Source organism: Hemitrygon akajei, chromosome 9 (assembly GCF_048418815.1).
Source record: "Hemitrygon akajei chromosome 9, sHemAka1.3, whole genome shotgun sequence".
NCBI classification, from domain to species: domain Eukaryota; kingdom Metazoa; phylum Chordata; class Chondrichthyes; order Myliobatiformes; family Dasyatidae; genus Hemitrygon; species Hemitrygon akajei.
Window position 1 is genome coordinate 52052000 of NC_133132.1, and position 25533 is coordinate 52077532.

At 41.5% G+C, this 25533-nt stretch overlaps 1 protein-coding gene across 2 annotated transcripts in view; it reads right to left on the reverse strand.

Moving 5' to 3' along the window:
• anapc1 (anaphase promoting complex subunit 1) overlaps positions 1–25533 on the reverse strand; it is a 231177-nt gene that overhangs the window by 17684 nt on the left and 187960 nt on the right. For both annotated transcript variants that reach the window (XM_073055963.1, XM_073055962.1), the window contains 9 exons: positions 24939–25132; positions 22979–23065; positions 20526–20643; positions 10228–10305; positions 9608–9675; positions 9366–9504; positions 9130–9216; positions 4081–4176; positions 214–409 (listed from right to left, as the gene is read on the reverse strand). In XM_073055963.1, coding sequence (XP_072912064.1) covers positions 214–409; positions 4081–4176; positions 9130–9216; positions 9366–9504; positions 9608–9675; positions 10228–10305; positions 20526–20643; positions 22979–23065; positions 24939–25132 — 1063 coding nt within the window. The remainder of the gene's footprint in view (positions 1–213; positions 410–4080; positions 4177–9129; positions 9217–9365; positions 9505–9607; positions 9676–10227; positions 10306–20525; positions 20644–22978; positions 23066–24938; positions 25133–25533) is intronic.

The window sequence follows — 25533 nt, forward strand, 5'->3', positions numbered from 1 at the left end:
AGACACTGTCAAATAGCAGAGTTATTCGATTTCCTTTTTCCACATCTCACCCACCCAATTTTTTTTTTTGTAAAATTCAAGGTGGCTCTAAAATAACCATATTTTCTATTCTGGAAGTAAAATATACAAAGGTTAACTTTAAAGTGACTCATCATCCCAAGCCAAAATAGTCAGGAGTGTCACACTTTTTACAAAACAACTGCACTTACTTACCATGGAGCCACTGATCCAGGGTGCTATCTAGCGAACTCTTCATTGCAAGCAGGAACTCGGAGTTGATCAGAAGTCCCCTGCTGCTGTTTTTAAAGTAGTCCTGGAGTGAACTGGAGTTATAGAACTGTTGCACTAGTTTTATCTGCCACAACTCAAAGGTTTCCGACATCTCTTTTCGCTCTAATCGCCTGACAGCCTGAAACGGGAAGAGTATTTATATTAAATGTCACCCTATGCACTCACATTTAAGTGATTATACAATGCAAATTATTAGATTCTAAAGGCACTAATTCAGAAAATGCAGAGCAGTCACTGAAATATGTTTCTTCCATTTGGATACATCTTATGATTTAAATGGTGCGCAAATGTAGGACAGATCTATCCCCTTATTCTAGACATACTTGGTAAGCATCAATGGAACAACTCTGGAAAAGCTTCCAAACATCGGCTCACTTGATGTGCCTGCGAATCACATTTTTGACTTTATGGTGGAAGGAATGTCATCGATGAGTCATCTGAAGATGGTCGAGCACAGAAGAAGATTATGTAAATCAATTTGCAGTGATATTCTAGGGCACAACTTATTGATTCCGACAACCACAGCCATTCGCTTTATCTGAGGAATGATTCTAACCAGTAGAAGGTCTCTCCCTGATTCCGATTGACTTCTTGAGTCATTTGATAGACTATCACTCCAACCCTCGAGGTGAAATTTGGCTCTGCCACTTGTATCTGGATCTAGACATCAGCATGTCTGGGACTGATCCTGATGGAACTCAAACAGGTGACTGAATTTGTCCTGCCTTTTAGACAACTGGACACTGAGAAAATGTTTGCTTTGGACTGGTAGATGATGGTACGTCTACTAGCTACAATGCAACAGTTTAGCAGCAGGACAGCTTCACAACCACATTGGGATGCTGCCTGCTTTCCAGGGTCCTTGATGTCTCGAGGAATGAATCAACTTGGCTGATCAGTTTCTGTAACAATGGGAAACTCAGGGGGAGGGTAAAATGGACCACTCAGCAGGCAAGTCCAGATGCAGGTAGTTCACTTTAGCTTTATCATTTGCATTTACACCCTTCCAGAGAATGGAAATGTTCACTTAAATCCATCAGCAAGAAGCAGAGTTCTGATTTCCTGTGAAAGTTTAGCAGTGATTCAGGTGCTCCTTCCTCAGTTAACATAGACGAGCTCCATGTTCTGGTTGGGAGGTCATTTCTGAGCTTTTCCTGCTCTGGTCTTCTACACTCATCACTAAACCAGGACTCTTTACTGGATTGACAGTAATGGCAGACTGAGGAGACATGCTGGTCATGAAGTTACAGAACGTGGTAGAACACAATTCCGTACTTCATGATGCTCAGCTTTGAAATAGCAGATCTACTCATTTGGCCCAAAGGGAGTGTCACACCGGTGGTGGAGGATGCTTTCAAAGGGAATATGGGACTTAGTCAACACAAAGACAAGTAGTGATCGTACTTCGAAACGTCATGTGTAGAAGGTAACAATCAATTGGGCTGCTATCTACTGGATAGCACTGAGCTCCTTGAGGTGAGGAAGGACATTAACAATCAACAGGTTTCCTTGGCTCTGTGTGACCTTGTGCCATGACACTCACTTACTCAATTATTCTCCTGTGCCACCTTTTGTAATCTGTCCAGCTGGTGGAACTAGATGCATCCAATATGGGGGCAAGTGGGATATTGACTGAAAGCAATAATCCTGTAATTAAGTCAACCCATACATGATAAGTCTGTGAGTCATTTCATCCACTTCTGGTGCATGAGGATGACTGCACCACATCGAGAGAGCTGGGTCTGTATCTACTGTATGTAGGTCTGTTGCCAGCTGGTTCATCTGATCATTCCACAGTTGCTAGACAAAGTAGCCAACTGTTTCAGAAGTCACTTCAAAGCTGGAGCCAGAATCAGGCTGAACTAGATAAAGCATCCAGATTGACAAGACATTAATGGCACAGATGGGTTTTTGATCACTCCAGACTATTTAATAATTGAATTTAAATTCATCAGCTGCTATGGCAGAACTTAACCCAGGCCTTTAAAAAAAAAGTAGGCCCATATTAAACAAACAACATTAAGAGACACAAGGGGAAAATAATGAGTATTTAAGTTTTGCTACAGACCATTACTTTGAATAGCAGAAAGGAACAGGGAACCAAATAGCTTCCCATTCTGGTGTTCCTTCTGTGAATTCAAAGACAGGGTAATGCATAAAGTTTTGGGTAGCTCCATTACAGAAATACAGAGGATTCCAGTTAATTGGGGCACATTGGGACAAGTACATTTTGGCCCAATTAAGCAGCTACCCCAATTGGCTGAAGTTTCATGGAAATAGTTAAAAAGTTATATAAAAAAAAGACAAACTACCATTTAACTGAGGAGCAAGTTATTTATTTAAATAAAAGACAGAACAAATTAGAACACTATCAACACTACTAGAGTACTATAAATGTGTATTAGTTACACTACCGTGTTCTTCTGATTGACTATAAATGAACAAAATCAGCACAAACACCCAGTATAGAAAATTAACTGCCTTCACAATGCTTTTGACAAATGCATCCTCCAAATCTTCATTATCATTGTAACATTCAAGATGAATGTTGATAACTTCAAATTCTTCATTGAAGTAGTGAAATGGTTTCATTTTCACTTCTGGCCATTTCTGGCATCTCCAAGCTTGAATGCTTGAAACCGCAGTGAGTAAAACAGTTCTGAATTGTCTTACTTCTCATTTCTCGCTGACTATCAGTGTCAAAAGTCAGTGTTTTGAACACAAACACACACAACTGATGCTATTTAAAAACCATTAGTGTAGTGTCTAATGGCCACACGTGCATGCAACTGAGGCTAGTTACAGACTGTTCGGTAACAGTTCCCTGACCCAATTAAGCAGCAATGTGTCCTAAATAAAGGAAGGGAATCACAGCTATTTTCTTGATTAGTTTTTAGTTGTTCCAAATAAGCAGTTGTGCCGATTAACTGATAGCCCAATTAACCAGAATCCACTATAAATAAAAGCAATAAATAGAGCACATGATGTATAATTTCATCAGAATGAAAATAAGGACGTTCTAAAGAGATTCTTGAAAAACTGGAGTATCTAGACCAGGGGTGTCAAACTCATTTTAGGTCACGGGCCGGATTGAGCAAAATGCAGCTTCATGCGGGCCGGATCAGTCGGACATGTGTGAACGCAGCTTTCGTTGCCTCTGTTTTTTCAGCCTGCTCTCATGTGTCTCCGTCTCTGCTATAACTACAAAGTGTTTCACTTTACAAATTCCGTTTCTTATGAAGAAGACTGCCGAATAAACACTAAAAACCCTGAAAACCTGGTACCTGAATAAACTCAGCATTAGCCATATCATACGCCATAGGCGTTTCGATTACTGGGGCCAGCTTTAATAGTAATTAGATATTATCTCGCGGGCCAAAGATAATTCCACCACGGGCCGGATTTGGTCCGCGGGCCTTGAGTTTGACATATATGATCTAGACCAAAGATTCAATGCAGGATTTAACATTGTATGTGAGAAGGTAGATAAGACTATTCCCTCTCCCTGGGGAAGGCGATAAGAGGTTATTAATTTAAAACCAGGGAGAGCGGGATCGTGAGAAGCATCATTAAGGGGAGAGATAGAATACAGAATGTTCTAGTCTAATGAGCATCTTTTAAGAGATTAGCGGGTGAAGTTACAGGGGGAACATGGAGAGCTGTGCAAAAAGTAGCGGATTTACATCACAAAGAGCTGATAGACACAATGAAAGCTTAATATTTGGAAATGCAAGTTCCTCAACTGTATTGAGAAGAAAACAATGAAAATTATAGAAGATAACTAATTACCTGGTCAATGGCCATATACGTGGGCAGCATTTCGGGCTTCTCCTGAGTAACACACTCGTACAGGATCGATGAAAGTAAGTCCAGCACTTCCTGTTTCTGAAGAGACACAACAGATTTATTGATTAAAACTACATTATTAACAATACAAAAGATACACTATAACAGTAAGCAATATGATATATTCTGCAATTTCTAATGGATAAATAATATCAGCTCCCTCACAGTGGACGTTAAGTATACTTCAGCAAGAATATAATGCATTAAAAAATCTGATTTGGCTTGTCATAAATTTGAATATTTGACATCTTTAGCATTGATATTTGGTCCAATTGGTTGCAAATTAAGGGGACAATAGCCTGAGCTAACCGTAGGACTGAGGTGGTAGGACAGTTGTGCTGGGTGTACGACTTAACGTGAGTTTTAAATCCCCGCTTTCCATATCTTCAGCTGCAAATCAAAGGGTGGATATCACATGGAATTCTTAAAGAAAAGTTCTCACCTCCTTTCTGACTTAAAAGAAAATTAAAGTAGAATCCAATTAATGGTTCCTTTGATGAAAAAAACAGAAGTGACGCAGAATTAAATCCTAGAGCTTGAAGGTTTCCATACCAGCAAGTTATAGCTGTACCTGAACATTTCACTGGCGCTGCCCTACCCAGAGACTTTGAGCTACTGAAAATTACAATTACTTTGTGATCTTTACGGAAACAAATGCAACTGTTCCAGCAGCAGAGCCATTTCGACCAGAAATTTCTCTCACCCCACCTCCTGCTCCTCCCCCAGCCTGATGGTCAGCTGATCTCAGACCTGCCTTCAGGTTTGCTTTACTTTCAGTTAAACCAAGTGCACAATAAATAATTACCGTAACTGTTTACCATGAGAATCACCAAAATGATTCCTTCTTGACCAACTCATTTGAGGTAAATCAAGAATCTAGGGACTCAGCACTGACAGGAAACCCAACCACATGGCCACAAATGTAGTTCAGTCACCGAGTGATTTTTTTAAATAAATTTTTTTAATTGAATTTTCAAATGGTTACAGAAGGAAAAAAAATTATCACCCCCTTCCCCCCTCCCCCCTAACATATCCCTGTAGAAAGAGAAAAAAAGAAAGAAAGAAAGAATGCCTGGATATCGGAAGATCCTCACATGTTCCATGGAGCTCATAATAGCTTTAGTATATATATTTATTTCTTTCCCAAAATAACCAATAATTTTATCTTCGGAGGACCTATATATTTAATCCTATCTTTTGTAAATAAGGGTGTCAAATATTCAGAAATACTCCATATTTATCTCTTAAATTATAAGTAATTTTTTCAACTGGAATGCAGCTAAAAGCTATATCTATTTTCATTTTCTTAATGTATGTTAAAATTCTTTTTCTTTTTACCGGTCCATTAGGTCCATTAACATTAAAACTTTAAAAATTCAGTAAATTAGTCATTATTTTTAACAGGGTTACTCCAGTCTATAGTAATACCTAACTTTTCAACTTTCGTAGTACCTTGGGGAATCTTTTTAAAATTCTCCGTGTTGCTATGTGTCTCCCCCCCGATTGTACAGGCAAAGAAAGAAATATTAAAGAAAAAAGATTATAAAGAGAAAAAAAAAAAATACCTTCCTACTAATGTTGTGAATAAAAAAAAAACACATTACCCCCCTCCGTTGTACGGGTCATGGCAATCGCCATGATTACACACGTGAATCCCGTAGCAATCGGTCCGAAGTTCCCCCAGCTCCCCCGTAACATAAAAAAGTATATAAAGAGAAGAAAAAATAATATCACTACTCTCGATTAATATTTCTCAAATTTTTACCTTTCTCCCCCTGTATCATATAATTAAGAATATATTTAAATATTCTTCTGTCCTTAAACATTCATCAACTCCATTCACTGTCCCTGTCTTCATCTTTAATCCATTTCACTTTTAAATCTTTGGCTGTGGTTAGCGAATATTTGGGAGTTCTTGTGCAAATTCTTCCGCATCCCGATAATCAGTAAAAGATCTTCTTTTTCCATCATCCAAAAAAATTATCAGGGTTGCTGGGTGGCGCAATATAAATTTATAACCCTTTTCCCACAAAACTTTTTTCACTGGGTTAAATTCCTTCTTCCTCTTCAAAAGGTCATAACTTATATCAGAATAGAAAAGAACTGTTTTCCCTTCTATCATCAATGGCCCATTTCTCTTTCTGGCACGTTGGGCAGCCACCTTCAAGATCTTTTCTTTATCTTGATATCTTAAGCATTTTATCGATTGATCGTGGATTTTGATCAACTTGAGGTCTTGATCTTAAGGCTCTGTGAGCCCTTTCAATTTCAATTAACTGGGTTCCTTCTTCCATTTCCAAAATTTCCGGAATCCATTTTTGAAAAAAATTTATTGGATCCTTTCCCTCTATACCTTCTTTAAGTCCAACAATCTTAATATTATTTCGTCTGCTAAAATTTTCAAGTACATCTACTTTTTCCAACAACCATTTTCTTTCTGATGTCCAGGCAGAAATATTATCTTCCATTTTATTCACTCTATCAATGGTGTCTCCCATTGTTTCTTCCAAGTTTTTAATTTTCTTGTCCATTTTGTCCTGTCTTTTCATCATTTTATCAAACATAATCTTCATATTTTTATTATCTTTTTTATTACTTTTAATGCTTTTAATTCATGCATTATTTGCATCAAAGGTTTTTTTGTGTCTCTAATATCACCTCCAACCTCTTCCTGTTGCTCTTCTTTGTTTGTCTCTTTATCTTCATCTGATTTATCCAGAGAATCTGATTCCACCTCATATTCACTTTCACTTTCAGTTCCGATCAAAGAAATTTCAAGACAGGGCGCCAGCCAATGTTTGACTCCATTTCACTGGTTAAAGCATCCATTAATCACTGATTAAACTGATTTGTAGTTTGGGTTGCTCGTGTTTGCGCATGCCCCTTCCTTCACGCATGCGCAATTCCTGTTGCTCTTTTTTTTTGAAACGGTTAATGTTGCCACAGTTTCCCGTTCTGTATCGCTGGAGGCAAAATGCACTTGAGCCCGATGCTCTTTCATGGTGGCCGGCCTTGATTCTTTTCCAACTTATGTTATCTTCAAAGTAGTGCTTCTGTTTAGGAGACATATCTTAAGACAATCCTGAGTAGTTTATAAGTAATTCTTAAAAAGTATTTACTAACTTTTCTTCACTTAAGCATTATTTTACTGTTTTTTTACGGGAGAGCTGGATTTCCACATCGCAATCCTACGTCATCACATGATGTCCCCAGTCACCAAGTGATTGACCTCATCCTTCCCACCATCCACAAAGCACGGCTGGTGGATAATCAAGTCAAGTCAACTTTTATTGACATATCGACCACAACTGCTGATACAGTGCATAGTAAAAATGAGACAATGTTTTTCAGGACCATGGTGTTACATGACACAGTACAAAAACTAGACTGAACTACGTAATAAAAAAACACAGAGAAAGCTACACTAGACGACAGACCTGCACAGGACTGCATAAAGTGCACAAAAACAGTGCAGGCATTACAATAAATAATATACAGGACAGTAGGGCAAGGTGTCAATCCAGGCTTCGGGTACTGAGGAGTCTGATAGCTTGGGGGAAGAAACTGTTACATAGTCTGGTCGTGAGAGCCTGAATGCTTCGGAGCCTTTTCCCAGACAGCAGGAGGGAGAAAAGATTGTATGGGGGTGCATGGGGTCCTTCATAATGCTGTTTCCTTTGTGGATGCAGCGTGTAGTGTAAATGCCCGTGATGGCAGGAAGACAGACCCCGATGATCTTCTCAGCTGACCTCACTATCCGCTGCAAGGTCTTGCGATCCGAGATGGTGCAATTTCCGAACCAGGCAGTGATGCAGCTGCTCAGGATGATCTCAATACAACCCCTGTAGAATGTGATGAGGATGGGGGGGTGGAAGATGGACTTTCCTCAGCCTTCGCAAAAAGTAGAGACGCTGCTGGGCTTTCTTTGCTATGGAGCTGATGTTGAGGGACCTGGTGAGAATATCTGGATGCCTACAGGTCCTAGAAATGCAAAGAAGCCCAAACCAAACGACTTGATTGGTAGCTAATTTTCTATTCTAAATATTATTTTGCTTCAATTTCCCACATTCATTTTGGTGCAGAACACATAACTATCTCAAAACACAATCATTGCTTGTTGATATGTTATACAACAGTGACCACGGGGTTCACTGCTTCAAATTAACAAGGCTTCTCCCAGTTCACAACTTTTATTATGTCCTTCTACAAGATGGGCACCATGGTAGCGTAGCAGTTAGCGTGACGTTATTACAGCTCCGGGCATTCTGGAGACCAGGGTTCAATTCCCAGCGGCATCTGTAAAGAGCTTCTGCATATCCTCACCATGAAATACATGCGTTTTCCCTGGGTGCTCCAGTTTCCCCCCATAGTCCGAAGATATGCCAGCTAGGTTAAGTGATCATAGTAAATTGTCCCATGATTAGGTTAGGATTAATTGAGGCTGTGGAGTTGCTGGCACAGATTGGCTCGAAGAGACAGAATGGCATACACCATGTTGTATCACTAAATAAACAGATAGTTAGATATATAAAGACGGTATCAAGAAAAATATGTCCTGTGGATTCTCCTATAAGTGATACAGCATCTTGATTCAATAGATATTATTACTATTTCAATGTTGCTGTGGAGACCATCCTGGAATACCCTCCTAAGGCTTGGGAGAATATTCACCACAATAAATTATACAGATGGAGGCTCAACACTTTCTTAAGGGCTTGTAAGGACAGGTAATAAATTTTGGCTTTGCCATCGCCATCTGCATTCAATGAATAATTAAAGTAAAATCAAATCATGTTCTCTTCCTCATCCTATTGCAGTTCAAATGGTTTACTGGCTATAACTTATTACTTTGTGGAGCGTTTGCCAAAATAGTAGAAAGCAAGGTCCGGAGGCAAAAAAACGAGATAGACTTTCCAGCAATTAAGGAACAAACAACATGTAATTTTGAAGCAGAATAAAAAAGATTGTGCAGGTCTGGTAAACAATCCTTACCTCGCCATCTTTCTTTGAATGTTTGCAGAAGTACTCTGCAAATGATAGCAGAGCTGGGTCAGAGGTAAAAGCAGAAACAGCTTCTGGCTGTAAAGAAAGCACAGCAACATGTTAACATCCTGTTCAAAAGAAAAATTAGCCTTGGGCAACTTTTTCCTGCAAATTTTATTAGCTTGTGCACAATCCAATTCCAACACATCAGAGTTTACCATAAGGGAGCAGTCCTTTGGTTATACCTTGATAGAAAGGAACTCAGGGTTTCGATGGGTGAACGTCTGAGCTAAAAGACTGCGAAACCCTTTTGGATCCTCTGAGTAGGAGAGATGTCCAGCCCGCAGCTTGACGTAAAGAAAACCATCTTTTGACAGGATTGACCTAAAAGAGAATCGCGAGCAAATTACTAAATGTAAACTACATGAATCTGCATGTTAATTTACTTAGTAAATGAAAAGGGTAGGGTAAAGTATTATATACTCACTGCAAACTTTGAGTTCCTTTAGAGAGATCCATCATAATCTCCCAGTACTTGGGACCTTTCACTTTGATCTGCAAAGAGTAAACCAGTTATCTATTTTATCCTGACATTACTCATTTCTTTTAATATGATCTGTTAGAATTAATACTTTCTGCTGAGATTTCAGAAGGACCAGAGATTTGACGCAGTGCCAATGCAGCTGGATGCCAAGCTTACTGTGTGGGTTTCCTCCTTCAAAAGCAATTTTAATATCTTTTCAGCAGATCTGTAAGATAAAAAGTCACTTTCCCTACTACTACAAGGTTCATTTACAATAGGTGAACATTGTTAAATTTGCCTTCCCACCCCCAGTGCATTCTCTTCTGAAGCCAAGGATAAGAAAAGACTTTGCCTGGTCTTGCTGACATGCAAACCGGCAGCCATATACATAACACTGACACAAATGAACGAAGAGAGAGAATTTTTGGTGATTATTTATAATTGTTTTTGCGTACTTCAATGCATATTTGATCTGAATAGCAGTCAGTAAAAAATAGAAAATCACAGAGAAATATTTAAAGTTCTCATTAGAAAGTTATAGATTAACGCTGCCAAGAGGCTTCTTACCAAAGGAAGAACTTTACCTCTTTCAGTAAGTGTAATTCAGGAAGAAGGCTCGGCGCCATGAGGTTGACTGTCATTTCCTCACTCCACTGAGAAGCCTAGATTAAAATTAAAGATCCAAACGTTCTAGTAAAATAGCTGAACGGTACTTTTGAAGTAACACTCCCTCCTCATGTATGAGGGTTAGATGGCCTCTACCAATGGGATTGTTAATTACCAGTATATGCAGTTTTTCTATGGGAACGATGACCGAGGTTTGATGTTTAACTCTATGGGTGAATGCAAGCATAAGCTCACATTGCACATCACTCTGTGCCCAACTGGAAAACAGTATGACAATCTGGTGATATACATCCTCTGCCAACTACAAGCACACAATAAAACATAAAACAGGGGCAGGAGTAGGCTAAACAACCTTTCTAGCTTGCCCTGCCATATAATGTGATTACGTTGGGCTCACCTGCTCCTCTATGCCATTTCTCCATACCTCTTGATTCTATAATCTACCAAATAGGTATACACCTCCATGTTAAATACGTCTAGTGATCCAGCTTCCAGCACCCACCAGGACAGAGAATTCCAGAGATTCACCGCCCTCTGAGTGGAAAAAAAAATCTCCTTACCTCAGTTTTAAACAACCAGCCCCTTGTCTTGTTGTTATGTCCCCTTGTTTGAGACACTTCCACTTGTGAAAACATCTCAGTATCTACCCTGTCAAGCCCTTCAAACCTTAAATGCTTGAGTAAGATCAGCTCTCTATTCTTCTCTCTTGAAAGGACAAGCTTCTAAGGAAAAAGCCCGAAGATTCCCCTTTGTACTGCCTCCAATTTTACTATATTTTTGGGTAATGAGACCAACTCTGCATGTAATATTCCAGACGGGGCCTCACTAACATCCTATATATTTGCAGTGAAACCTCTCTATTTTTAAATTCCAACGATTTTGTAATGAAAAATGCAGGTTGCCTTAACTACTTTTTGGACCTGCATGCTGTTTTTTTTTGTGATTCATGCACTAGAACAACTAGATTCCTCTGCACCACTAACTTTCAGTCTCTTGCTTTAGATGATAATCTGCTGTTTGATTTCTCTCACTCACTGAAGTGCATAACCTCACACTTCTCCCCATAAATCTCCATTTGCCAATCATCCACCCACCGTACCTATTGATATTCAGTTGCAGAATTACAGTATTCTTACCAGAACACGCCTGCCACGTAATTTTGTATCAACAAATTCTGAACCTTACTTTTTCTCCGTCCAGGTGAACAGTATAAATGGCCAAGAATTGCAGCCCAAGATCTGATATCTGGGGTAATTTTCTAGTTACCCCCTTCCAGTCTGAAAAGAACCCATTTATCCCAACTCTCACTTTTCCATGAGACAGTCCATTCTAATGCACCCCTTCTGACACCAGGGGCTTTTAAATTTATAACACCAGGACACAATATTAACTTTGATTCAAAAACAATGCTTTTTCTTATACCAAGTTGACTCCTACTGACTGGAGCTTGTCAAAGGTATGACAAAGACATATTTTGATCTGGATTTTTTTTATTATTAACATCCTGTTAAAACACAGAACTCTGCAGCACACTACAAGCCTACCAGCCAATGATATTGTGCCAACCTTTTATCCTGCTCCAAGATCAAGCTAACCCTTCCCTTCCACATAGTCCCCCTCGCCCCATATATATGCCTAAGAGTTTCTTAAGTGTCCCTAATGTATCTGCCTTTACTACCACATCTGGCAGGGTGTTCTGTGCACCCACCACTCTCTGCGTAAAATCTTACCTCTAACATCTCCCTAGTACTTACTTCCAATCACCTTAAAATGATGCTCCCTCACTTGAGCCATTTCCTCCCTGGGTAAATGTCTCTGACTGTCCAATCTAAGAATGCCTCTCATCATCTCGTACACCTCTATCAAGTTGCCTCTCATCTTCCCTCACGCCGAAGAGAAATGACTTAGCTTGCTCAACTCATCCATGTAAGACAGTTCCTCAGGACTGAGAGTGACTTGTGTCCACACAAACTTTGATAAAGAGCCCATCCCTTAAACACCCTCTCCATGCACTTGATAATTTCTTGCTGTGATAGAGCCTCAGTTTCAGTAATCTTGTACTAAGCATGCAGATGACAGCACTTGCCAAACATAGCTGATGCATGTATTAAGTGGCTTAACGCTGGGGATGTGAGCTTGGGAGAGGCACTGATGCCGTCTTGAGTAACTTGCCAGCGGATTTGAATGATTTCCTTGAGACAATGTTATTGCTAACTCTCCAGCGCTTTCTGGTGTCTACTATTGATGGCTTAAGTCTGTTAAACTCCGAGCTCTATATCATTATAACCTTGTGGTGTCTGTACTGATACAGGAACATTCCTCTTTTGCAGTATTTCTTCATTGCTAAGATAGAAGGAACTGTGAGCATAGTTCAAGCAATTTTGAAGCATCAGCCTCAATCATCAGCAGAATACAGGGTGAGCATGCATAATACAGTACTGAGAAAGGTACCAACTATAAAAAAATACATTTTTTCAGCAACATTCTGAAGTCTCCAGTTTGGCTACTACAATTTTTTATTCCTTCCTGTCACAATGATATTTTGCCAGAGTTCACAGAATAGCATTGGGAACAATGCTCAGATGAGATAGTAATAACTAACCAAAATGAAAACACATTATTCTTTCATTCTTTCCTATCTGGGATCTCTGGAAGCAATTTGGAAAGCACAGGATATATACACACCCCAAAGAGGGAAAAGTATTCTAAAGGAAAGATGACACAACTGTGGCTAACAAGAGCAGTCAAACCAACGTAAAAGCAAAAAAAGAGGGCATATTATAGAGAAAAAAGTAGTAGCAAGTTAGGTTTAGGAAGTTTTTAAAAACCAACAGAAGGTAACTAAAAAAGTAATTAAGAAGGTAAAGGTGAACTATGAAAGTAGGGTAGCCAATAATATTAAAGAGGATACCAAAAGTTTCTTCAGATACATTGAGTTTAAAAGAGAGGCGAGAGTGGATATTGGCCCTCTGGAAAACTATGCTGGAGAGGTGGTAATGGGGGACGAGGAACTGGTGGACAAACTGAATAAGTATTTTACATCAGTCTTCACTGTGGAAGATGCAAGCAGTATGGTGGAAGTTCCAGGTGTCAAGAGGCATGAAGTGTGTGAAGTTACCATTACTAGGGAGAAGGTTCTTAGGAAACTGAAAGGTCTGAAGGTAGATAAGTCACCTGGATCAGATGGTGTAGACCTCAGAGTTCAGAAAGAGGTGGCTGAAGAGATTGTGGAGGCATTAGTAATGATCTTTCAAGTATCACTAGATTCTGGAATGGTTCTGGAAGACTGGAAAATTGCAAATGGCACTGCACTCTTCAACAAGTGAGAGAGGCCGAAGAAAGCAAACTATAGGCCAGTTAGTCTGACCTCGGTGGTTGGGACAACCTTGGAGAAGGTTATTAAGGATGAGGTCTCAGGGTACTTGGAGGCACATGATAAAATAGACTGCAGTCGGCATGGTATACTCAAGGGAAAATCTTGCTTGACAAGTCTATTGGAATTATTTGAAGAAGTAACAAGCTGTATAGGCAAAGGAGAATCGCTTGATGTAAAAAAAAAAATCACACAGCAATATAGCATGGAAAACAAGCCCTTTGGCCCAAATTGCCCATGCCAACCAAGTTGACCAACTGAGCTAATCCCATTTGCCTTCATTTTGCCCATATCCCTCTAACCTAACCACTCAAATAGCTATCCACGTACACATTCAAATGCCTTTTAAATATCATGACTGTACCTGCCTCTACCGCTTCCTCTGGCAGGTCGTTCCGTGCACGTACTACTCTCAGTGTGAAAAAACTGTCCTCAGATCCCTTTTAAATCTTATCCCTCGCACTTTAAACCTGTGCCCTCTAGATCTGGACTGCCCTACTCAAGGGAAAAGATCATTGCTACCCTCCTTATCTATTCCTCCTTCTTGGGCCCTTAGCTCCCAGTAGAGCACAGGCCATTAATGACCCCCGTCTCCATCGTCCAAAGTCGATGGTATGGTTGTAGTTCATCAATGTTTCTGTAATACATTGCACTCACTGTTCAGGGGATTGGCCTAGACAGCTCTCACCTTATCTATGCCACTCCTGATTTTATGAACCTCTGTGAGGTCGCCCTTCAGCTTCCTCAGCCCAAGGGGGAAGCATCCTAACCTATTCAGTTTCTCCTGACAACTCAAATCTAGCAACGTGCCCATAAATCATCTTTGTGTCCTTTCCAGTTTAAGACATCCTTCTGGCAGGAAGAACAGAACTGGTAATTAACAACTAATTGATCACTGGGATAGGAATCCTGAAATCCACCTTCCTTTAAAGACCTGGGTATTGAAAGAAATGAGTCAAGGGATCTTGGAGTCCAAGTCCACAGTTTTCTGAAGGTGGTGACATAAGCACATAGAATGGTAAGACAAGTATTGACCTACTTCAATGGTTGGGGTACTGAATATAAGAGTCAGGAAGTTACATTGGGGCTGTATTGTGTACAGCTCTGGTTCCTCCATTAAAGGAAGGATGTGGAAGTTTTAAAAAGCACTTAAGAGGTTTAACAGGCCAGGATGAGAGGGTATTAGCTATAAAAGGAGGTTGAACAAGCTTGGATTGTTTTATTCAGAGTGTCAGAAGCTGAAGGGAAGCTTATAAAATTATAAGGGCCAAAGGCAGGATACTAAGGGCCATTGTCTTAAGGTGAGAGGGAGAAAGTTTAAAAGAGGTGTGCAAGCCAAGTCTTTTTGAGAGTGGCAGGTACCTGGAATGTGCTGTCAGGGGTGGTGGCTGAACCAGGCAGGAGAGGCATTTAAAGAGGCTTTTTGATAGATGTGTGAAATATGCATGGAATGCAGGTATATGCATTGTGTGCAAGCAGAAGGGATTAGTTTAACTTGGTATTTTGTTCAGCACAGACGTGGGCTGGTGGGCCTGTTACTGTGCTGTTCTATGGTTGGAAAAGGTACAAACAAAAAGTTTACCTGATTTGTTGGTACCTTTATACACACGTGTGCTGGGTGGCAAAGTAAATCCAGACAGAAACAATCATGCTATTTTACTTTTGTAGCCTCTACTTTTGGAATCTCTTATGTGGAGACATCCTCTCTATTGAAGCCATTCATAGTATTTAATGGTCTCTCTTATGTCACCTCCCAACATCCTCTTGTTTGCAAATGTTAAGCCAGTAAATTGATATTGTGAGCCAGATTCCAAGGAGATTAAGGAACTGTCTGTTTGTGACTATTAGCAGATCACCATAGTATCGTCAGATCAAGCACAATTCAATTTGCTGGAAAACTGTGGTTCTTGGCTTCTGTTTCCCAAAGGAAATCTGTGCTTACCCCCACAGGAAGCGTCTCACATGAGAACAATGCATGGGAACCACAACCCATACTTGGACGCAAGCTTAGAGTTCCCAGAGCAAGGGCTGGCAAGATGAAGTGGTGTGTTATTTTTTTCATTTAAAAAAAATTCAGAAATTCTTGCATAAGAAAGCATTCAGAGGGACAGATGTCCTTCATTTTGATGGTCAGGGGGAGCATGATTTGAACCTATCCATGCTAAAGAGGAGAGGCTGTTTCTTAAAGAAAAGAGCAGGACATCATAAGTTGGAGATGTCTGTGATCTCTTATATGGATTCCCCTTCCATCTGCTTAGATTAATAAAGATCTGCACTGAAGGTATTTGTGCCCTTGGTAGCTCCGCTTTCTCGGAGGGACATAGAAGTCATTCAGTCTTCAACATGATGGTACAACTTAGTGAAATCTGTTTCAAGTAGGATCACACTACTTGGTTCAACTGGAGTTTAGGCTGTTCAGCCTGATACAGGCCATAATATCAGCAGTGCTGCCCCACAGCTTCCGTGACCTAGGTTCAATCTTGGCCTCAAGTGCTGTCTTTGTGGAGTTTGCATGGTCTCCATGTGACCACAAGGCTCTCCTCCAGGTGCTCTAGTTCACCTCCCCACCAACTAAAAACGTGCGAGCTGATAGGTTAATTAGCCACTGTAAATTGCTCCTGGTATACAGGAAAGTGGAAGCATCTGGGAGGGTCCTGATGGGAACGTGGGAGAATAAAAAGAGAATTGGTTTAAAGATGGTTGACAGTTGATGCAAACTCAATGGGCTGGAGGGCCTGTGATCAAGCTGTTTAACTCTATATTCTTCTGAAGGAAAGTCACTGTTATCACATTCATGTAAAATGCTTGAACATATGAGCCCTAAAACCTTTAAATTGGCTTGTTCATGCGTCATGTGTACGTATCGAATGTGGAAAGTTAATGCACTGCCCAGCTTTCCAACTAGCCTACTGTCTGCTGTAACCTAGACAACATTTTCATGTCATTCAGAAAGCAATCAATTATTGTGTCATCTCCTATGTTCACATCCAAGTTGTTAAAATATATCACAAACAAAGGGTTCCTTTGCTGACTCTTGTGATACACCACTGGCTACAGACTTCCAATCGGGAAAGCTTCTTTCCACCACCACCCTCTCACTCCTATCACCAATCCAGTTAGCCAGCTTGCCTTGGATTCCATGTGCCTTAAGCTTCTGAATCAGCCTACTTGTGCGACCTTGTCAACCGCTTTACTGAAGTCCATATAGGCAATCTCAACTGTCATCCATTCGTCCATCTTCTTAGTTGTCTCCTCAAAATAATGAATCACATTTGTGAAGTAAGATCTCCCCGGCTCAAAGCCATGCTGACTATCCCTGATCAGCCCCTGCTTTTCAAAATGTACATACGTCCAATAATTTCTAAGGTAAGCCTCAGTGGCCTGTAGTTCCTTGGTTTATCTCCAATACCCTTCTTAAATAAAGTAACATTAGATACCCTCCAATTTTCTAGCTACTGAAGATACATCAGTTTCTGTCAGAGTTGCACCTATCTCATTCCTAGCCTCCATAACAAAGCTGGATAGATGACAATATTCCATAACATCTAATGGCTCCTTCTTAGTACCAACACTCTAGATTATCTATGTACCACTTCACAAACTCATTTTCTGCCATGTCCTTCTCCTTGGTGAATACAGTTGAGAATTATTCTGGTGGAACCTTGCCTCTATACCCTGGCTCCACTTACAGATTACTCTTTGGGCCCTCAGGGAACCTACTCTTCCCTTGGCTACTCTCTTGCTCCAGATAGAAAGTTACCAGCATTCACTTTAATCTTACTTGCCAAGTGTAAGATTCAAAATTAAGATGTGCGTTTCTGACAGGTCCGGGTTAAAGTCAAAGGACAAATGTGATTTAATTATGTCTAGGGACAACTGTGATTTAATTATGTTTAGGGACAAATGTGATTTAATTATGTCTGGGTTAAAGTCTGTAAACAAGTGTGATCTAATTATGAATGCAGAAGCCTTGACAAAATTAACTGTTTGTGGAATCATTGAAGTCCTGAGATATGGACTATTGTTTTACAGAAACGTGTAAAAAAACAACTCCAAATATGGAATGGAGTCAGGGAGGGGGGTGGTAAGGAAGAAGGATAAAACCTGCTGCCCTGTAAGGTTCAGGGTTCCCTTCTCTGAGGGGGCCCAGTTCTGCAGAACTGTTAATAAACTTTGTTTCCTTGAATTTGTCTTGAAGCCATTATTCGGGAGCGTGGCTCGTTTCTGACACCAAGGATACTTCATGGCCCCATTTTTCTATACTAATTGCTTAAGTTCTTCTTTGCACACTCTATTCTGCAAGAAACTCACTCAATCCCGGTTGCCTATACTTGCCATATGTTTTCTTTTTTTCACCCTTCAATGTTTATCACGCAAGGTCCTTTAATCTTGTACCCTTATCAGAACATTATGGCTCTGACTAACTGTTTTAAAAAGATTCCCACTTGTCAGCTGTAATTTAAACCACAAGCATTTGCTCCCAGTCTTCTTTTGCCAGATCCTCCATTGTGCTATTGAAATTCGTCTTCCCCCAGTTCAACTTGAGGGCCAATGATATCCCTTTTTATAACCACCATAATACTTACAGGGTCATAGTCATTGTTCTGAAGGTGTTCCCCAGACAACACCTCCGCTACCTGACCAGTTTCCGGTTGAAAACAGCCTGTCTCTAGAAGGACTACAGATTCTACCCCATCTGAGTCCCTTGCAGTCAGTCAACATTGGGAAAGTCAAAGTCCTCCACTGCTAAAACCCTAGTGTTCTTATAACTTCCTGCCATTTGCTTACATATCCGTTCCTGTTATACTGGTTGACTGCTGGGAGGCCTGTCCCGTAAACCCAGCAACATGATTGCCCCTGTCTTATTCCTAAATTCTGTCTGCATGACTTCACTGGACGTCCAGGATATCCTCTCTAAGGAATGCCATTGTAACCAGAAGCACAGCCTCCTCCCCCAGCTCCTTTACATTCCCCTCTGTGCATCTGAAACATCCACAGCCTTTTAAACTGCCGATCCTGAACCTTCCTGCAATCACACCTGGAGGACTCTAACGACATCATAGCTCCAAGTGTTGGTCCATATTCTAAGCTCATCTAACTCATCAGAGAGGTTCCCTGGCATTAAAGTGAACGCCATCTACTTTCAGGTTGGATTTGCTTGATATAGGATGGTCTGCATCCTAGGGTACTAAAGGAGGTGGCTCTGGAAATTGCGGATGCATTGGTAATTATTTTCCAATGTTCCTTAGATTCAGGATCAGTTCCTGAGGATTGGAGAATGGCTAATATTATCCCACTTTTTAAGAAAGGAGGGAGGGAGAAAACAGAGAACTATCATCCTGTCAGCCTAACATCAGTAGTGAGGAAGATGCTAGAGTCCATTATTAAAGATGAAATAGTGGTATATCTAGATAGCAGTAATAGGATTGGGCCAAGCCAGCCTGGATTTACCAAGGGCAAATCATGCTTGACTAATCTATTGGAGTTTTTCGAGGATGTAACCAGGAAGTTAGACAAGGGAGATCCAGTGGACGTAGTGTACCTCGATTTTCAGAAGGCATTTGATAAGGTCCCACATAGGAGATTGGTGGGTAAAATCAGAGCTCATGGCATTGGGGGGAAGATATTGACATGGATAGAAAACTGGTTGGCAGATAGAAAGCAAAGGGTAATGGTGAATGGGTGTTTCTCGGAATGGCAGGTGGTGACTAGTGGGGTGCCACAGGGCTCGGTATTGGGACCACAGCTGTTTACGATTTACATCAACGATTTAGATGAAGGCATCGAGAATAACATCAGCAAGTTTGCTGATGATACTAAGCTGGGTGGCAGTGTGACATGTGATGAGGATGTTAGGAGAATTCAGGGTGACTTGGATAGGCTGAGTGAGTGGGCAGATACTTGGCAGATGACGTTTAATGTGAATAAGTGTGAGGTTATCCACTTTGGGAGTAAGAACAGGAAGGCAGATTATTATCTGAACTGTGTAGAGTTAGGTAAGGGAGAAATACAAAGAGATCTAGGAGTCCTTGTTCATCAGTCACTGAAGGTGAATGAGCAAGTGCAGCAGGCAGTGAAGAAGGCTAATGGAATGTTGGCCTTTATTACAAAGGGAATTGAGTACAAGAGCAAGGAAATCCTTTTGCATTTGTACAGGGCCCTGGTGAGACCACACCTGGAGTATTGTGTACAACTTTGGTCTCCAGGGTTAAGGAAGGACATCCTGGCTGTAGAGGAAGTGCAGTGTAGATTCACAAGGTTAATTCCTGGGATGTCCGGACTGTCTTATGCAGAGAGGTTAGAGAGACTAGGCTTGTACATGCTGGAATTAAGGAGATTGAGAGGGGATCTGATTGAAACATATAAGATTATTAAGGGATTGGACAAGATAGAGGCAGGAAATATGTTCCAGATGCTGGGAGAGTCCAGTACCAGAGGGCATGGTTTGAGAATAAGGGGTAGGTCATTTAGGACAGAGTTAAGGAAAAACTTCTTCTCCCAGAGAGTTGTGGGGGTCTGGAATGCACTGCCTCGGAAGGCAGTGGAGGCCAATTCTCTGGATGCTTTCAAGAAGGAGCTAGATAGGTATCTTATGGATAAGGGTATGAGGGGATATGGGGACAAGGCAGGAACCGGGTATTGATAGTAGATGATCAGCCATGATCTCAGAATGGCGGTGCAGGCTCGAAGGGCCGAATGATTTACTTCTGCACCTATTGTCTATTTTTCTTCACATGCAGTGCACTACACTACTACTCTACTCCCCACTGCCAACTTAGCTTAAACCTTCCCGAATAGTGCGAGCAAACTCCCTTGCAAGGGTATTGGTCAACTATTCAGTGCTGCTTTGAATGTAAACACAGCCAACTGCAGCTCACATACCTTATAGGTAACCTTGATGAGGGCATAACACGGTGTGTTTGTATCCACATCAACCGGTACCAGGAGTCGCGGCTCAGCAGCGAGCACATACAAATGCCTCAGAGCTTGAAGGTGATACCTGGAAGGAGAAAATAAAACACTGCTGACGCCATTATTTCACTGGTGAATTGCTCTCCCCTCCTCTAGACCCCAAGACCTCTAACTGATTCCTGACGTTTGGTGCGTCTAGAATTAGCAAGCCTTTCAATGAGAAACAATAGTTGGTCTGAAACTCCAAGAATCAATTAATAGAAAGAATTAGTCAAATAAGGGAATGGTGCTCTTCTGGGAGTTTGTATATCAACTGACGCAAGCTTCGAGATACAAATCAGTGCACTTACTCAATGTCCCTTTTGCTCCACCTGTTACTCATGGCGGGGAGTGCATGGCATCCTTGGTTTACAGCCATTGCTCAGGTGGAACCCCACCCAAAGCCTTAGTAACGGCATTCACCTGCTTTTTAATTTTAACCACCTTCTCCTTTCCCATCTCCTCTTTTCCTTAACACCATTCCCGAGACATCATGGTAGGTAATGAGCAAGAGGAAGTCTACAGATGCTGGAAATCTGAGCAACACACACAAAATGCTGGAGGAACTCAGCAGGCCAGGCAGCATCTGTGGAAAAGAGTACAGTCGACGTTTTGGGCCAAGACCCTTCCGCAGGTTATGTATAACTTATGCTATTTTAAGTTTTTGTTAACTTATGCTTGTCCTCATCTTGCACTGTGCTGCGAAAGGTGTGACAGCTGTTTGGTTAATTGTAAAATGGCAGAGATTTTTATACCTTCCTTAGCCGTGGGTGAGGTAATGGAAGAACGGAAGGTAAGCTACCGCTGTGCATTTATTCAAGAAGGGCTTTCAGGACAAACCAGGGAACTACAGGATAGTGAGTCTAACATCAGGGGTGAGAAGGTTGCTGGTGAGGATTCTGAGGCAAGGATGGAATTGGGACAGGTTTCGCTTTGTCACAAGTTTGAGTTTTTTGAAGTTCACAAGGGCAGGGTGCCCTGCCATTTAGAGTGTATGGTTTAACTTCTCAAAATGCATCACTTTACATTTGCCCATGTTAAATTCCACCTGTCATTCCTACGTCCGCTTTTCTTTATTGGCAAGCAGGTAAATGCAGGCAAATAGGTCTGGCTCAGGAAGGGATTACAGTCACAGAGTCATGCAGCACAAATACAGGAATTTCAGCCCAACCAGCCTATGCCAACCACAGTGCTCATAAAGCCAGTCCGAATTCTAGCCCACATCCCTCCAACAGCTTCTTAAACTATTGTACCTGCCTCAACCACTTCCTATGGCAGCTCATTCCATATACTCACCACCATCTCTGTGAAAATCTTGCCCTTCTTAAACCTCGTGCCTCTCAACTCAAAATCCATGCCCCCTAATTTTGGACTCTGCTGCCCTGGGGAAAACACTGGTATCACGCACCTTATAGATGCCTCTCATCATTTTAAATACTTCTAATATGGCTGTCCTTCATTCTCTTATGTTCCAAGGAATAAAGACCTGGCCTGGCCAACCTCTCTCTCCCTATAACTCAGGCACAGGCCCTATAACTTTTGTTGGCACGGATGAACTAGTTCCTGTGCTGAATAATCCAAAATTGGTCCAAATCTGCAGGTGAGTGGTAGAACCTGTAGGGAGCTGATAGAAATATTGGGAGTAAAAGAATGAGATTAGTGCAAATAAGTGTTTGAAATGGACAGTGGGTTCCATGCATTGAGGACATCTTCAAAAGGTGGTGCCTTAAGAAAGTGGCGTTCAAGATGAAGGACCCTCACCACCTGGGACATGACCTCTTCTCAGTACTGCCATCAGGGAGGAGATACAGGAGTCTGAAGGCACACATTCAATGTCTTAGGAACAGCTTATTCTCTGCCCTCAGATTTTGAACAGTCCACGAACTCACGAACAACACCCCACTCACTATTCCTCTTCTGCGCTATTTATTTATTTAAAATTTTATTTATTTGTTTGATACAGCATGAAACAGACCTTTCTGGCCCAACGAACGGTGCCACCCAGCAACCCGCCTATCTAACACGAGCCGCAGCACAGGACAATTTACAATGACCAATTAAACTGCTAAACGGCACGTCTTTGGCACGCGGGAGGTAACTGGAGCCCCAACAGTCATGGGGAGAACGCTCCTTAAAGACAGTGCCGGATCCGAACTCCGAACCTTGACGCCCGAGCTGTAATAGCACCGTGCTAACCGCGCTGCCCCAAATTAAAGTAACTTAAAGTAACTTTTCTGTCTTTCACTGTACTGCTGCTACCAAACGAATTTGTAAACGTACGCCAGTGATAATACACCCGATTCTGATTTAGTTCGACCCACGACTCCGTGACTCTGTTACGAACTGGCACCAGTTGAGGTTCACTTGTATTAACGAGCACTTACCTATTGTCAGTGCTGTGTGCGGGAAAGCGAGGATAAAGAGCACAAAGCAGAGCTGCAATTGCAGAATTTGATGTGCACATGGAATATCTGTAAAAGATGTAAATCGTCATATAAAATTAAAGAAAAAAACAATGAAAACTGTTGTTGGAAGACTCATCTCTTAAAAGAAAATAACTTACTAAAAGCCACAAGTTTTACCACCTTCAGTCATTTAGGAAAACATGTGGGTAGAAATTTACATCATTGTTGTGATAGCATGGACCATCTCCAGATCAGTGCATTCTGCTAAGTTGCAAGAAAAGATGGGTCTAGAGTAAGGTGGGGTTGGGTGTTTAGAGAAGAGGTTTCTGCGAAAGGTGGGGTGGGTGTTTGATGTGCATCAGGTTGACGGAATGATCGGAACAGTGGGTGACTGAGGAGGTGGATGTGAGGATGGAAGTGTAGATCGACGGCAGAGTGATGAGTGATCTGTGAACCGGGTTGAGAGGGGTAAGTGAGCAAGCCAGATCAGGTTTGTTGCAGTTAAAATTAGACGTAGAGGATGGGCGGGGCAAGGCACGAATGAGACAGGAGGTGAATAAGTGATGTGAGGTGCGATTCAAAGAGAAGATTGAATGCTCAAGATGGATGGGAGGGTGAATCAGGTGGAGCATTTTTAGAGAGTCAAACCAGAGGATGAAGGGTGGATGACCAAATGGAGAAGTTGGACAAGATGACTGAGTGAGGGTGGAGATGAGGAAGTAAATAATATTGATGCTCGAGGTGGAGCAGAGCTGAGGTGTGCATAACAATGAATCCCTGATACTGCATTGTGCCACGTACCTCACAGTCGTCACCACCTGACAGACAAACAGTAGATATTGTGCCCTTTTGTAAACTCCTACTTGGCAACTTAGCAAAGACTAATGCTTTATCAATCTTTAACTTGTATTATCTTCACAGCTTCTTCTTCAAGTCAGCAATTCCTGCCAAGCCGCATTTTAATGTGTGATGGCAACCTCTGGCCATATTGCCCATGGCTATTCACGGCAGTGAACGCTCATGGGCTATTTGACTGTTAACAGCACCACAGCTGAACAAAATACCCACCCCCTCTGTTGTCCACAGCCGACAATTTTACATTTGGGAGTCAAAGGAGAAGAGAGATGCCGGGCAGGAAAGCTGGAAAAAGAATACTGTCTCCTGTGTACACCAACAACTTGCTTCTTACAAAGATGAGATGTTTGACATGCATTTTCTCTGGTAGTTGTTGTCAAATCCGCTGTGAATTCTAGTACTTGCAGCTTTTGTCCTTAACAAGCTTGTGAGATAATGCTGAACTTGGCTTGAACGATGAGGGATGGCTCTTGGGATTTTCTCTACTCAAAAAACTAGCGGCTAATTTGTAAATCTGATAGTTTACATGATCTTCAATTTTGTTTAAAAAAAATCTTATAAGCTGGCCTTTCACCTCCGAGGTTTGAGTTCAACATTGAATACTGACAACTGCAATATGATCTATGTATCCCGAACATCTGTGAAACATCTAGCTACTGTCTGTCCAGTTCCCAGTGATCCAGAGAGCAAAACTGCCCCTAATTGGTAATCTTAGCTTCACATTTAGGAATTGGATGGCTACTGTGGCCCATGGGAAAATGCTTGAGCTGGGAAATACTCCTCTGGGATTGGGAAGTTTCTTAGGTGTGTCACTGTGGGAGCTTCTTGACTTTTTTAAAAAGCAATTAACTTCTGTTTCTCTCTCTGACCTGCTGAATGCTTACCATTAGTTTCTGTTTTAATTATAGATTTGAAGTATTTTGTTTTGAACTTAGCTCTACATCTCCAAATTGACCTTCCCTTTCAACCAACCTCCCTATCCGGGACTAAACAGGAAGACTATATAAACTCCCTGTAACAAAAGGCCTCCCACTGAACATAACCCGGGTGATGTGCTGTGCAAGTGAAAACAATTCAAGTTTACCTTCCCCCTCCTAAGAAGAGGAGGCCCAGGGCCATGTGCGTGGCCATGTGGAAACCGTAATTCATCTCTCCTCCTGTTCTTTTGTGCATAAATCGACACAGCTGGAGGACCTTCAGGTTCCCAGTGCCTGCCATCACCAAGGCCAGGGACAGCAGAACCACACTCAGACAGGTTTCAAGGTTGTGGTGGCCAGCCTGTAAAATGTAAGGGAAACTGCCTGAAAGGCCTGTCAGCTTGTTCCCTCTTCCACCACCATTCATCTCAACTTCTGCTATTTATATACAGAAGTAGAACTAGGCCTTACATCATCTTGAGCCTCCTCTGTTATTGAATGGGATAGTAGTCAATCTGATCTAGGCTTTTTTACTTATTACACAGAAAACCCATTGGTTCCCAGTTGAGTAATCCAACCCCATTCCATTTTCCCCTTTATCCCTGCCCCTCTTCAACGTAGCTTCTCTCGCGCCAATATCCCTTTACGGTTCTTTTTGTCACCTGCAGGAGTAAAGTGACCCATCACCAAGCCTTTGCAGTGTGGGAAGAAACTGGAGACCCTGAAAAAAACAAACAAACAAACACACACACACATAAACAC